General features: G+C 42.3%; 3 protein-coding genes across 3 annotated transcripts; 2 read left to right on the top strand and 1 right to left on the bottom strand.

Moving 5' to 3' along the window:
- Positions 1-1,469: 1,469 nt before the first annotated feature.
- Positions 1,470-4,268, top strand: lrrc10 (leucine rich repeat containing 10). Its single transcript, XM_034085579.1, has 2 exons — positions 1,470-1,680; positions 1,886-4,268. The coding sequence occupies exon 2, from the start codon at positions 2,031-2,033 to the stop codon at positions 2,853-2,855; it is 825 nt and encodes a 274-aa protein (XP_033941470.1). The 5' UTR covers positions 1,470-1,680; positions 1,886-2,030; the 3' UTR covers positions 2,856-4,268.
- Positions 4,269-4,483: 215 nt separating this feature from the next.
- LOC117448693 (seipin-like) lies at positions 4,484-7,272 on the bottom strand. The gene has a single exon (XM_034086044.2). It carries the CDS (start codon positions 6,998-7,000, stop codon positions 5,726-5,728), a length of 1,275 nt encoding a protein of 424 aa, XP_033941935.1. The 5' UTR covers positions 7,001-7,272; the 3' UTR covers positions 4,484-5,725.
- Positions 7,273-7,316: 44 nt separating this feature from the next.
- On the top strand, positions 7,317-15,006 carry fnbp4 (formin binding protein 4). The gene is given in 18 exon segments (XM_034086043.1): positions 7,317-7,508; positions 7,980-8,057; positions 8,153-8,268; positions 8,369-8,543; positions 8,858-9,005; positions 9,160-9,262; positions 9,350-9,694; positions 9,816-10,005; positions 10,112-10,230; positions 10,305-10,409; positions 10,720-10,853; positions 11,828-11,991; positions 12,843-13,150; positions 13,256-13,373; positions 13,782-13,858; positions 13,860-13,976; positions 14,181-14,338; positions 14,478-15,006. Coding segments are annotated over 18 exon segments (2,661 nt in total). The 5' UTR covers positions 7,317-7,393; the 3' UTR covers positions 14,569-15,006.
- The last annotated feature ends 248 nt before the right edge of the window (positions 15,007-15,254 follow it).

The raw sequence follows: 15,254 nt of genomic DNA on the forward strand, positions 1-15,254 counted from the left end.
TCCCACAGAGACTAAACAGACACCAAGAACTGAACAAAACAAAACACATAGAAAAGTGTGTGCTTTTAGCAGGGAATATAAATAAGGCACCGCCGTCTCTACCTCCTTCCTGTGATCATAATAACGTGTCTTTGCATTACAATACTGTGAAGCTGCATTCAATATAGACATACTATGCCTCTGTTATTAACATTGTCAGGATATCCAGATAAAATATATTTGGTCAACTGTGTTCCTCAAGATATTGGCATTAGATTCCGATTTCAAGCTGTTTTTTCTCAGGGCCTTACCAAACAGGCAAATTGTCCACCAGGGGACCCTAAAGTTCCCTTCATTACTTTGTATTCATTTGTTTTCTAGTAAGTACTTATAAAACCCAATAAGCATTTTTTGCTACATATTTTCTCTGACAGGTTAATTAGCATGATCCTCAAATATTGAGTTGTTATTATACATATCCTTTTGTTGCAACATTTGAATTAGAATGACCATGTATTGCTGCCTCTTAGCTTTTAAGTAGGTATGATTAAACCTGAAGGCTCATGGACCTTTTTTTCCACCACAAATGTTGACTAGTTATGGCAGAAAAAGCAGGTCAAAGATAAAATGAATAAAGACAAAGGGAAATTAATAAGACATGTGCTCCTCCTGCTATTACATAGAAACATTTCTGGCACAAAAAAGGTTTACTAACGTAGTTACATTGTTATTTCTGTGTACTCGGTATGGGTTGCACTGTTGCCTGAGGCACCCACGCAGTGGATAAGGGGAAGGACAAGTGCTAAAAACAGTCTGTCAGTGAGTTAAAACAGACAAGGGCCAAGCAGTGTCCCCTTCTGATAAGGAAAATGAAATTCCTTCTCAGTATTATCTATTTGGAAAATAGCCCTAATGAAGGTATGCAACATAGCATAGTAAATCACACCTCAGGCAGTCCAGGAGTAAACCCTAGGAAAGCTAAAGAGGAAATTATATTGGGCTTTAATGCCTACATTGAAAACTGAAATATGAGCACCTGCATTTGGAGGGGTATGGCACTGATGTCTTCACTCAACAATGATTGCACAGTTGATGTTCAAACAGATGAAATGTGGCACTGACAAAACACAGACCTGCAGAGCCATGCACCCTCCACCACACCTCACTACACCTTTCAGTTTTCATGGGGACCTGTAAATTAATTTCCCTTCCCTTCAAAAACACCCAATCATTTACTTCAATTGAGGTCAGAGCAAAACACAAAAAACTCTCTCCCTGTGAACATTGACAAATTCTCGAAATTATTCCACATTACAGGCCCACTTGTCTGGCCCAGTGGAATACACCCAAAACTGCATCTGGGCCCGATTATAACATCATGTAAATGACCTTCACTGCTCTTTCATCACAACGCATGGTTGCTTGTACCCTGCCCCTCCCTTTGTCTCCCTCTCCCACCTCTGTCATCTCAGAGAAGAAGGGGGGAAAGTCATTAGGCACAAATGGGGAGGAGAGAGTAGCTAGTGGTTGCTATCGCCATGAAAGTCAGGGCAAAGCTCAGAGCCACTGAGCGATATGAGAGGACTACACTGGGGAATATCTGCCCTGGGAAAATAATGTTTTCAGCCCATTAAGTTGGATAAACAAATGGCTTACTGTAGGTGCTGAAAGGCGTGGACACCAGCAGGAAAACAGTGGAAAGTAAGTGTTTTTAATTGTCATACATCTTTACGCTTAATATGGTCTCTGTTTCCTTGCTGATGGTTGTTTTCTTTGGTATTTTCATGGCTTCTCTCACATGCAAGGGTGTACTTCAACATAATTTCTGATACATGCAGTCTCATATGCTAATGTAGTACAACAAAGATGCATTACATTGTTGCAACTTTGTTTTGTTTTTCTCAAGATCAATAACTCCAGAAGGGCGGTGGAGCAGCATTAATGGGATGCCATGATATTTACTTGAAGACGTAATTGCCTACCTCAGTGAAACCCTTTGTCTGGCACTAAATTGATGAGGAGGACCAGTTGTGTTTCAGAGGCTGGTAGAGATGGGTAATGCCATGCGGGGCGTAGTTGCGTTCATTCCCTCAGAGCGCTGTCAACGCTTCCTGGTGGGGGACCTGAAAGAGATGCCACTTGATCGGACCCTGGACCTCAGCAGCCGGCAGTTGCGTCGGCTACCTGTTGCTGCCTGTGTTTTCGGTGAGCTGGTAAAGCTCTACCTGAGTGACAACAACCTCAGCAGTTTACCAGCTGATCTGCAGGGCCTGAAGAAGCTGCAGCTCCTTGCCCTCGACTTTAACTGCTTTGAAGAGCTCCCTGCAGCTGTTTGCAGACTGCCTCAGTTGAGCATCCTTTACCTGGGCAACAACAGGCTCTACGGTCTCCCCAGAGAACTAAGAGAGCTCACAGAGCTTAATACTCTGTGGCTGGAGACTAATTGCTTCACTGTTTTCCCTCAGGTGATTTGTGAGCTCCCTAATCTCAAGACCCTGCACCTTGGTTATAACCAGATACAGAGTTTACCAAGAGAGCTTGGAGTGCTGGAAGAGCTGAGAAGTGTCTGGATTGCTGGGAACCAGCTGGCAGCGTTCCCACCAGTGTTGCTGGAAATGCACTTTCTAGCCGTCATTGATGTTGATCGGAACCAAATACGCTACTTCCCCTGCCTGTCTCACATGCTGGGGTTGAAACTTGTCATCTATGACCACAACCCCTGCGTTAACGCCCCGGTGGTGGGTGAGGGATGCAGGAGAGTCGGGCGCTGGGCAGACAGCTCAGATGATGAGCAGGAAGATGATGGGTCAAAAGCAGCGGGTGACACTACAATAGAGGTCACAGAGGTACACCCTGAGGAGGAGCACAACTTTTAGGGTCAACGAACATAGTGACCTGAAGCTGTGACGAGGCGTGGGTGGCATTCAAGTGGAACACTTGACGCTGAGTGGTGTGTTGTACACAAGGCTGATGGCATGTGGTCTATATATGGTAAAGGAAAGTCGTTGTAAAAACCATGTGAGTCAAAGGGGACGTTTGATAATGATTCTATAAAATGTTGGGGCCTTATTTGAATTAGTAAAACTCTGTAAATGGATTCAATGAAAGCTTCAGTGACATTGGAAATGTAACAACATCAGATGTTCTGTAATTCAAACATTTTAAACATCTTTATCTCATGGTATTAAACATATATCTTGTGATCTTTCCAAGTTGTGTACAATGAATCCATCAGAACTGGCATTTGTACAGTATGTCGATTTGATAAACTGTGTGAGTGCACAAGACTTCTGTTAAATTGACAGCGCAGTTGGTCGGTATGGCAGAGATGGTGGAAATAGAAAGGAATCATTACACTCATCTTGTTGATGTTGAGTATGAGATGATATCTGTACCTACTGAGGCCAAATACAGTGAGGTTTTTAATACAAGTGATGGATGGTTTTAATACAATTAGTGCACTCCTTATCCAGACCAATGCATAATTCATCGGATAGATTGGGGCTGTGGCTTTGAATAAAGGCTGCTAATGGGCTTCAATATCTTCAGCATGAGGTTCAGATTTGAAACAGATCGTAAATGCACTTTTCCAATTCCTCAGCATACCAGGAAAATGTTCTGCTAACAAGATGAAATGTCATCCCACAATGTATCATTTCAGAGATTTGGAATGCTTCTTAACGGAGTGTAGGAAAATAAATAAAAAAAGGTTGCACACCAGCCCTTTTCCTGGAAACGGGATTATTTCACACAGCATGAACACACTAAACTACTGTAAATTGAATGAAACAACTGTTTTATTTTGCTGCATGTAATCCTAGAGGTTCTACGAACATGACATCATTCTAAGTTATACAAATGCTGTTCAGTGTGTGTAAAATGTACAAATCTCGATACTGTTACACTGCCCCCTAGCATACCTAAATTCAAAGACGTCACTAAATGTGGATTTTACAGTACTCTGGCTCTGGGTGTGACTAATAACTGGGCGCAGCGAGGGGCACTGTAAAATCAAAAATTGTGTTTTCATCAATGTGTATTTAATATCACACTTGATCAATTCTCAATTATCTTTTATAAATTATCAATTGACAAGATTAGTCAAAACACTTACTGATTTTTAACCTAATGAGGATTTTATCAGAATGATATGAAAACATATTTTCAAGGTTTGCCTTATTCTATTATGTTAAAAAGAAAGGACTTTATCGTATTTGTATATGTGGTGTTTGGAGTAAGGAAATGTTTAATTATTGTGTATTAATAGACATCCATTTTGTTTGATAAAACGGTTACTGTTTAAAAAAATATTCTCTGATTTATTAAGCTATACATTATCAATATACACTTCTATGAGAGTAATATAACTAAATGTTTTTATATGGTTGTCAGGTTTGGGTTTCTAAATCTTAAATATATACAATCTCATTCCTTGTAGGACTTTAATATCTTGCCACCCCTGTTAAAGCACAAAAATGTAAAGATATTTGCAAAAACAAAGTAATATTTTGAAGCGGCTTTATTGTTTGACAGGAATGTCACCCAAACATAAACAAGAAAGTTCATTTTTGACACATGCACGTAGAGACAGTATAACTTTAAGTCATTTGCAAGGATATTATTCATGACACAATCCAAATGTACTTACTATGATTACATCATATTTTACAATATCTTTGGTTCCGAACCCTGTGTAAACACAACTTAACTGAACTCAAACTCTTAAATACATTTTTGCTTTAACCATAAACCTCCATGTGTTAAACACCTTTACTTTATAGCTCTCACAACCAGTATTTCAACAAAGTAACGTCACTTACTGTTCCTTAATATTAAATACAAACATGGTTAATTGACAGACATATATATATATTACTTGGTGATTTGTCGTTATGAACTGAAATTGCAAAGTTTCAACTGCACTGTAACATATACTGGATAGAGAGGAATGATGACGATGCAATGGACACCAAGTAAAAGCGTTGAAACGTTCACTTCATATGCTGTGGCTGTAAAACCACCGTATTAACTGAGACAAAATGCCTCTTTTTGCAAGCTTAAAATGTATATTGAATCACAACATGTTCTTTATTTACCTCAAGCCGGACGCATTGCACATATTTCCAAAGGAGGTTATTAAAACAAAGACACTTTATGGGATCATTTTCCAAATCTAATTGGTCTGAGAGAGCCTCTGTGAATCACAAGGCTTGGTTTTGTGGATTCTCTAAAAGGGTGTGCAACATTCTTTTAGTCATTCAACCATTTTAAACTTGCGTTTCAAGTACGCTGAAGCTACATTAGAACCCTGTCTACTGATATTTGACCTGGTAATACAGAGTGCGTACAGGCATAGAAGCAGTAAAACATGGGCAGGTTCAACTAACTTTAAAAGGGTGTATTGCAATATTTGTGTAACAACTGAATAGTAATGCCACATTCCTGTAGGCATTATAATGGACAATGGAATGTGGTATATCCTGCTTCATGAAAAGAAAGATGGAAAAACACAAGACTTTATAAGTGCTGTACACAATAAGCAGAAAGAAATGAGAAGAGCTCAAAGTTGCAATGAGGTAAAGTCTCCTCAACACGAGATAATAAGCATTAATTTGTTAGCTAAAACAACACAGGTATTTAGTTATCATGCATCTGCATCTATGCCGACTCATCAGTGGGTTTGCTGAAGAGTGATGCAAAATGGAGCGTATACTATTGGTGCTTAGGTTTTTTGCAGCGGTGTGGGTCACAGGCTCATCCAGGGCCCGGTTCTCTGTCGCAGGGTGTTCTCACCCTGGGAAGGCAGCTGGCATCCTTCCAACCCGTCTGAGCCGTCTTCCCCTGTGGGCACCAAAGAGTCATGAGACCCTTCCTCTGACTCTTCCTCCTTGGTATCCGGTGCATCAGACCCTGAGGCATCTGGGATTTCTGGGGGCTCCTTTGACGATGCTTCCACCACCGTGTCATTTCCCTGAATATCAGAGGCCTCGTTCACAGAACCAATTACTTGGGGAGAACAGAGGTCCTTCTGTGAATTTTCCTTATCCATGCGCTTCCGGGCCTCCTCTCTCCTCTGCTGGATTCGGGTGTTGTCCCCCATCATAACCCTTACTCTAACTTGCTCTGGAGGCCAGATCCCCCCCCAGATAAACTGCAGGTAGCTGAACAGCACAATGGCACTGAGGAAGGCAAAGTTGGTGGCCACGCCGATGACTGCAGATGTCAGGGGGAAGTTGTACAGAACATATCTTATACCAGTGAAGTAAGCATGGATACGGAGTTGAGATGAGTAGACCTGCACTCGTTTGGACTGGATCTCAATGACTGCACCAACAGAGGGTTGATAAGCGTTTGTCTTGTAGTCTGAGAAGAGCTCGACCTGAATGAGCTGCTTCTGCTCAGACATGCCAGTCAGAAGCAAAGGAGAGAACAGTAAAGTGCCCAGGCTCTGCAGAAGGCTGGATCGGTAATGCAGCATTGTAGATCGGCCCACTGATGAGACAATCTTCCCGCCCTTGGTGTAGCAAGACATCTTGACCATGAACATGCCCAAGTGTTCATTGACAGGGGATTCGGGCATCTCTAACTCTAAAGATACCCGATAAGGCTGACCGTAAGCCATCACTTGGTCCCTCTCGTTTTTCACGAAGGAGATGTTGGCCATGGGGAATGAACAGAGTGTGGACTCCGAGCCATCACAATCTGATGTGTAGTAGAAGTGCACAGGGGTGGAGAAGCTCACAGTGGGCATGTAGGAGTAGTAGAAGCTTCCATAGAGAAAGATGGACACCCATAGTAGCAGAAACAGGACACAGAAGAGGATGCCAGCCTGCAATATTGTCCGCCGGGCTTTGAGGAGGGTCACAGCTGCAACATCCTGCATCCAGTGTAGCACCAGTCCCACCGTAGCACCCATCGTGTCTGCTCCAGACCGTTGTTGGCTCCTTGTTTGTGAAGTTGTTCGTCCTTCGAGCCCCATCGACTGCTGCTGCCTCCTTGGTGGGTCTTTATATTCATTCATCGGTGGGCGTCTTCCCTCCGAAACTGTGAAATCGCTTATCTCCAGCCTCCCATGTCTACTGAACTAACAACACACTCACTCACTCAGCTCAGGTTGAGTTTTTTCTTGTTAAGCTAGATTGTTTTACAAATGTAAATAAGCTAACGTTACTCGGCAAAAATATCCACGACTCCGAAAGGTGATACGTTTTAGTTGTCTTCCAGACTCGTTTGGTGAGTTTCTAAGCTCGTTAGCAACTCAGCTAGCCTTTAAACATAGCTTCTGCTGTACACAAAACATGACCCTACGAACCGGAAGCTGATGTTCTCTTTCTTCTGTGCCACTCTGGAGCAGCAAGACAGAGCCGCAACACCGACGCCAGGGAAGGGAGCAGACCCAGACTGAGAGACTGCGATGGGTAAGAAAAGTCGCCTCACAGGCGGAGCGGTCGGTCGGAGAACGATCCTTCAGCTTTCACCTCCCGGGCTCCGCGGTGGAGAGAGGGAAGAAGCCCCCTCGGGATCTGATGGTATTCTTTACTGTTACCTCAGTGGCTTGTTAGCGACAGGCTAGCTGAATGCTAAATGCGTGAAGTGTGCAGATAGGGCCCATCTCGTAAAAAACGATGTATTCCACTAAATGCAGCTGCCACATTAATAACTTTCGCGAAAAAACAAGCAATCTTACGAAATATATCTCAATGATAGTAAAATGTTAGCTTATGAAACGAAATAATACATTTTTATTTTAGCTATTGGCTAACATGCTAAGTAAGCAAGCTAGTTTTTTGTGAACATGCCAAAACAGGCTTATGGCAAATCACTGGGCCAGCTTAACCACATATAATGAAACTCCCTAATTAAAATATACTGACATTTAACTTGGTTTAGTGGTGTGAGTGTGGTGTCTGTATGGGAGAATGGCGTTATCTTCTAGCTTAACTAGCTCGCTGTAGCAGCTGTTTAGCCCACTGCTAACCTCTGGGCTGACATTTTTGCAGACGAACAGGAGGGTAATGGACTCAGATTCGTGAGAGATAGAATAACAAACATGAAGATTCCCGCAGTAAAGGCCACGGGTAAGAGTAAATGTGTCTATATGTGGAGCTGGTTTTCTTTATCATGCAATGGAAAACGTTTTGATCTGACACAGTTGTTTTGTGTCCACCTGTAGAGGGTTTGTCCTTGCTTGGAGCGTATGATGATAGTGATGAAGACGATGATGGAGACTCGCAGATTGTTATGGCGAAGTCAACTGACATCGACAGTACATTGGCAAATTTCATGGCTGTAAGTAACATTTGCATAATATTGTATTGATTTAGAATTAAACAAATAGAAAATATAGTTGTCAGAAATGTAAATTCTTGTTGTTCTGATCCCACCACAGGAAATTGATGCAATCACCACCCAGCCAAATTCAGAAGATGCAACATCTCATCCTTCAGTCCCAACTACCAACCCACCCAGACCTGAGGGTAATGCTCAACAGCCAGCCGCCAGTGGGGAACGGGACCAACAAAGCAAAGAGTTTGAGTATAATACTCAGTGCTCACTTGCTGGAGGTAACTATCTGTTCTTTATTTTGGATCAAGGATTCAAAGCCTGATATCCCACTTATTGACAAAAGACCCTTTTCAAGTATCTCTGTTGCATAAAACTCTTCTGCCATCTAGTGGTTATTTTGGTGTAGCCTACAGTTTGTACCCCAGTTAAATTACATTTCACAATATTGCCTTAGTGTGGTACATCCCCAAAACATATGGTGGATGTATCTGCTTGATACTATGGTATTGGTTTTAGCATATATTACAAAGATCACCTAAAATATGTCATGATTTTGTTTCAAAGCATCTAATTTATATGTTTTGTTTTGCAGTTGATGTCGAGATGGGAGACTGGCAGGAGGTGTGGGATGAGAACTCTGGCTGCTACTACTACTGGAACACTCTGACCAACGAGGTGTCCTGGGAGCTCCCGCACTATTTAGCCGATCAGATGCAAATCCGCGGGCAGTATGCCAACAGGTAGGAAAAACTGAAAGAGAAGCATTATTATCATAATTTAGTAATAATAAATAAATCCTTCTAGTTACAACATCTTAAGTACAGTTAATTTCACTTTTTTGGATTTGTTTTCAGTACAGCAAGTCAGTGATGTATTTTGTGTATTTCTTTGTAGCTCTAGTCTCAACGGCAATGGCACTGCACATTCAGATCATCACACCAAAGAAAGTGTTGCACCTGCTACAGCCCCGCCATCAGTGAAAGAGACCAAAGTGAAGGCAAGTTTCATTTAAGTCTAACACAAATGTAAATGAGCTTGGCTTATGTCGTGTTTAATACATCATGCTCATATTTCTTTCTTATAGGAGGTAATTGAGAGTGTTGTCGGCCTCACAAGTGAAGAGGAGGACCTCCGTGGAGTCGCTGCATCTCTGCTTGGTCCGCTGATCCCTACTGAAGTGAAAGAAGCAGAGGAAAAATGGAGGAAAATGCTACTTAAAAGCTTGGATGAGCCTGAGGACAGTTTGGATTCTGATGGAGATGGTGTTCACCCTGCAGGATCCCCCTCCACCCCTCGGTCAGACCCTGACCCAATCCCAACTACCCATAAAGATCCTTCCACCAAGAAGCAGTCGGGAGAAAACTCTGACGCTGAGGAGGAGACGGAGGAAGACACAATAGAGCTGGAACTGGCTCTGGAGAGGAAAAAGGTGGGTTTTAAAGCAGTATTTGATTACTTGCAGGAATAATTTCAACATATATATATATATATTTTTTTTTTTTGTGCAGCAGTGTTTTGACATTGCATTTAACATGTTGTCTGGATCTTAGGCTGAACTCCGGGCGCTGGAGGATGGTGATGGGAGCGCAGGGGGCTCCAGTCCTTCTTCTGAGACGAGCCAAGAACTTGGTTCTCGTGTCCCTTTAGTGAAGAAGAACCGGTGGAAGACTGCCTTCCCCTCTCTTCCCAGCCCGGAATCCGACAGCAGAGGCTCAGACCTACAGGACAACGCAGAGACTGGTGAGAACAAATAAATATACATTATGCAAGGTGGCGTGCATGACAGACATATTGGACTTATTAAATGTTTTTAGACAAAAACTTAAACATCTTTTGTCTCTTTCAGCTCTTCCTATGGTTCTAGAGAGCGTTGCAGAAGGAGAAGACAAGGACATTGACAGTTCTGAGGAGAAAACTGTTGCAAAGCCACCGGCTAAAGAAGAGGTGGAAACACCTGAGCTCAAGGTAACCACAATGTTACCATCACTACTATGACATTTCCTTTTTGAGACATGTTTTTAATGATGTCAAAAATGTAGTTTCAGATAGGAGAACTGGCCAACACCTTAACCAGCAAGATGGAGTTCCTTGGGATAAACAAAAAGGCGATTTCAAACTTTCAGTTTCTTCTGCTACAAACTGAGGTGAGAGACCATTTTAAGGCAATACTATCCTGGCCTCCAGTTGATAACCCACATCTAAAATATTTAACGCCAATTTTTTCCCCATATCATTTAATGATACGTCTTGTGTGGTAGTCGTTAATATTTAAAATCCTCATTATAATCTATTACAAGGTGTCATTCTCGAAAATTACTGTAATTACTCTTTCATCTTACCCATCTATCTTGTGGCTCTTCTGTCTCGATGCATCTTTATCCCTTTACTTCTACTTCCTGCGCTCTATCTAACTCTTGTCTCCTGTCCCTCCCCCTTCTCTTCCCCCCCCCGCAGACTCGGATTGCTGACTGGAGGGAAGGCGCTCTGAACGGGATCTATCTTCGCCGCAGGCTTCAGGAAGCTGCCGAACACATAAAATATTACGAACTTAACGCGACTCCTAAAGGCTGGTCCTGCCACTGGGACAGGTACGCGCTCCTTACCTTTCACATCTCTAAACTCCTTCGTCCCCCAAAAATCTTACCGTGTGACTACACCCTTCTCAGGGCCGAGGTTGCAGACTTTGTTACATGACTTGGGGAGAAGCTTAACCAGTCTCAGAGGATCAGAATACTTGCCAGAAACAGACTCTTCAGGTTTCTGTGATGCAATCCTGGCACATACTGATAAGGGAGCATCCACTCTGGGCCAGACGGCTTCCTGTTAAATATTCCTGCCACAGAGGAAACTCCCTGCCCCCATAACACAGACTCTTAAGCCCTTTGTTGTGAGGGCATTTGTAGACTGATTATGGGTCCAGTCAGTGGAAAATATGGGAGGGGGGAATATGGTAGGAAGGTTGGTTGTTTGGGAGAGTTTTGAACTTTACAGGACTACAACCACCAGAATGCAATGCAGCAGAGTGATGCCGTGGAAGCGAGGAGTATCACGCATCAAATAAAAGGTGAAGATGGAGCAATGACGGGATCCAGCAGGTCAGACCTACTCTATTTCATATGTCTTCCTGTTTTTTTAATATTCTTCTTTCTGATGTTAAACCAGTTGACTGTGCTTGTCATTTTTCTGAACAATGGTTGTTAATGGTGCTTCCTCCCTGGCGTCTTCCTCTGTCTGGGAGGGAATGGTTGTCTAAAAAATGGAACAAATGTGACAACCATGGTGTGAGCTGCTGAATGCTACTTTCAGGACCTAGAGATGGTTTGAATTGCTTTCTTTGATTTTGAGAGCAAGGTGGGTTCCCTATCCACATCCAAAGGCACTCTCTAATTGGGTTTTTTCGATTTGGACGGCTAAAGTCGCTGTCCTTACCAACACGCCTTCCCTTTATTGTGGCCTTTATGTCCACTCTTGCCCCTCCGTCCCAGGGTATCATGCCAATCAGCCAGTTGCAAGGCCAGTCATTGAAACTCCTGCCTTTTATCTCTCTTGTCCCAATCTTTAGAGAGCACAGGCGGTATTTCTATGTGAACGACCGGACCAATGCCTCCCAGTGGGACTTCCCGAAAAAGGAAGACAAGGAGGAGGAGGACCTGAAAGATACCCAGACACAGACTTCCAGTCAAGGGGACAGCAAAACATCCTCTGCATCTGCTGGTGGGGTCACAGGTCAGTCTATTACTACTCCTGCTTCTCCAAAGACCTGCAAATTGACTAAGATATATAAAATATATATTATTGTTCCTTTTTTACAAGTGTGTTTCCTAATAAATATATGCATGGGAGTGAATATTGTATTGATGAATTAAGTGCATATCATGTGACTAAATCCTGTTCCTTATATGTATACAATAAATAATATAATAGATACAAGTAGAAATTAGGGCTGCACGATTTTGGGAAAAAATCTAATTGCGATTTTTCTGACAAATATTGCGATTCGAATTGCGATATTTGCTTTTTAGCGACCCAACGGAAGTTTATTGTAAACTGCGGCCATAACTCCGGCTAGGAAGGTCGTATCAACGTACTCCCGTCTCTAGCGCCCCCGCAGCCCGAGCTACGAGTGAAAGAACTAAACTTACATGAAACTTCCGTTGGGTTGCTTTAAAGTCAAGCTTCAGTTTAAGATTCACCCTGTAATAGAAACATGTGATGGCTCAGATGGTTTGTTTCACCAAACCATCTAAAGCTCCATTGGAAGCCATTTGGAAAGGGCAGGCACTTTCAAAAGCACTTGGCAGGTGATTGGATCAATCTGTCTATCACCTTCTATCATGGGCCAATTCTGATTGATTAACAATGGCTGGTACATGTGGAGCACAGCACTTCTGATTGGTGTGGATGACTGACACACAAGAGAAAAAAAAAAAGTTTGCGATTTAATAATCGCATCATTTAAAATCGCGATTTCGATTTAAAATCGATTAATCGTTCAGCCCTAGTAGAAATATATTTGGAGGGGTAATCTTTGGTATGATAATAACTTCCGTTTTCTCTTTCTTTTCTTAAATATCCAGGATCTTGTACCTCTCCCTCCGCCGCCCCACCAACTCCTCCTCAGCCCGGTGCCACATCCCTCGCTCCCCCATCTCAACCTCCGCTTCCTGACAGCCCACCACCTCCTCCACCTTCCAGCCAGCCTCCGCCCCCCCCTCTCCCCCCAGGCTCACCACCTCCACCCCCTCCCCCTCCTGACAGCGATGAAGAGATCATGGAGGTGGAGATGGAAATGGATGACGATGATGACGGGGAGCCGCCAGCCCCCGGAACAGAGCTAGATGGCAGCGGCAGGCCTCCTTTACCTCCAGGCACTGCCAGCATGAAGGTACGGGAGTAATCAAGTTTCTTCTTTAGTTGGTGAACTCTTGGTAATGTTCACCTACAAAATTCTAATAAAACTTTAACTCTTATTGTATTTCTTGTCACACAGATTCTGGAGTCGTCTGGGCCCTATGGGAAGGGTCAGAAACGTAAAGCCGGTCAGATGAATAAAGCCATCACTATTGGCAGCAATGCTATTCTCTACACCCAGCCTGCCTTCAGTGCAGGTAAAACATATCCCTACTAACCATCTGCAGTTACAGTTAGTGTGAATCATAATGGCACAAATAAACGTGTGCCTTAACAGCATTATTACTCATCCCCTGAAACAAGACTAGAGTCCAATCTCATTGTCTTTAACCCTTTGTATATCGGTCACTTGTTAAAACTTTGGAGCTCTTACCATTTTTTTGTTTGTATATATAAATAGTACTATGCGATTCACCAATACATCTAGCAAACAACTTGTGTGGGAAAAGCTTCTTGGTAATAAACTAGGTTTATAATTCTGTTTTGTCATACTTTCTTTTTGTGAGCACAACAGTGTCACACCTCAATAAGTCAGTGTTTAAATTCAAAGTGTAATTGCAATACTTTCAGGTGTTTACTTAATACAGGTTTCTCTTTTTCTGCAGCCCCTTTAATGTCTGCTGCTGCCTACTGGGGCGTACCGGCTGTCCCTGCTCCATTGGTCCCTTGTGAACCTCCGGCCCCCCCCCCTCCCTGCTCTACCTCCTCAGCCCCCACTGCCCCCCTCCCAGCCGCCCTCTGAACCTCCTGCGGCCAAAGCTCTGCCCACAGACAAGACCAAGAAAGTAAAAAAGGAAAAGGTTAGTATTGCAGTTAACATTTTACATGGAGGGCAGTAAATACAATTCCCCAATATTTTGAGGATTATTTTGTTCAATTGTTAACATTATGTATTGGTTTTCTTTGCATGTAAAGTTTACACAGGCAAGCCATCCTTTCAATCCATTGCTTAAATATTACATACAAAACAACCAATTCTGTGATTTTTTTCTTACTGTCTATAGACAAAAAAGAGTAAGATCAAAATGCCATCTCTGGTGAAGAAGTGGCAGAGCATCCAGAAAGAGTTGGATGAAGAAGAAAAGAGTAGCTCCAGTGATGAGGACAGAGATCAGCTGAACAAAAGGGGTATCGAGGACTGGAAGGTCCAGCAGCTCATGACGTAAGTTTATGTTTTAAGTATACTTTTTTTTATAGTTGTGAAGATGTAGCTGAACTGTTCTATTGAGTTATCCTTGTTTCTTTTGATATTTGACATGTTTCATCTTGCTAACTCTTCATTACCTGTGTTAATCCTACAGGGGAAAAGCTTCTAAGAATGCCAACTTTGAGTCACTTCCAGATAACTGGCGGGACCGACTAAAGAAACGGAAGACGACGAATAAGACGTAACACCCACGCTGGGTCATACACTGCCCATTCAGCCTTTCTCTTTCTTTTTTTGTTCATCCACTACAACCATTACTTAAAGGTCATTCTACCCCATATTATGTTTTGGGAAATGATCTATTGACTTTCTTTATCATTTGTTCTTGTTTATGATGGAGACATTTAGAGGCCATTCTCCAGAGGGGTTTGAATGTCTTTGTCTTGGTTTGTAGTCACTATTGTAAACGTGCCAAAAGTTTTGAGTTCATCGGAAGAAAAAAATTGTATAGACCCCACAAAGATGACCACAGTTTTTTTTGGAGGGATTGTCTATTTTATTGAGCATTTTTACAACTCTGTACATATGTATTATGGGAGAAGTTCCATGTTTTTGGAAGGGCAGGAGGGGTCACTGAACTTGTACATTTTGTAAAAAGTTAATAAACTGTTTTTCCAAAGCCACTTATTTTTCTTTGGCTTTCATGTATTTTATTCCTTATGACTTAAAAACAACCAACTAGTTATTTTTTCATACTTTGTTTTTTAAAGTCCTGAATAAAAATTAATAGAACAATTGTGAATAACCTACATGGCGTTAATTCATCTCTTATAATAAACAGAATAACACTGTTTTCCTGCACCATAATACACTTCCGTCCATAGAGAGATATACATTTTGAGGATTTGTGAGGAATAGTTTCCTACCCATT

Source organism: Pseudochaenichthys georgianus, chromosome 6 (genome assembly GCF_902827115.2).
Source record: "Pseudochaenichthys georgianus chromosome 6, fPseGeo1.2, whole genome shotgun sequence".
In the NCBI taxonomy this organism is placed as follows: Eukaryota; Metazoa; Chordata; class Actinopteri; order Perciformes; family Channichthyidae; genus Pseudochaenichthys; species Pseudochaenichthys georgianus.

Bases quoted from the DNA above. Each gene is read 5' to 3' on its own strand.
- lrrc10 (XM_034085579.1), top strand. From the start codon at position 2,031: ATGGGTAATGCCATGCGGGGCGTAGTTGCGTTCATTCCCTCAGAGCGC.
- LOC117448693 (XM_034086044.2), bottom strand. From the start codon at position 7,000: ATGAATGAATATAAAGACCCACCAAGGAGGCAGCAGCAGTCGATGGGG.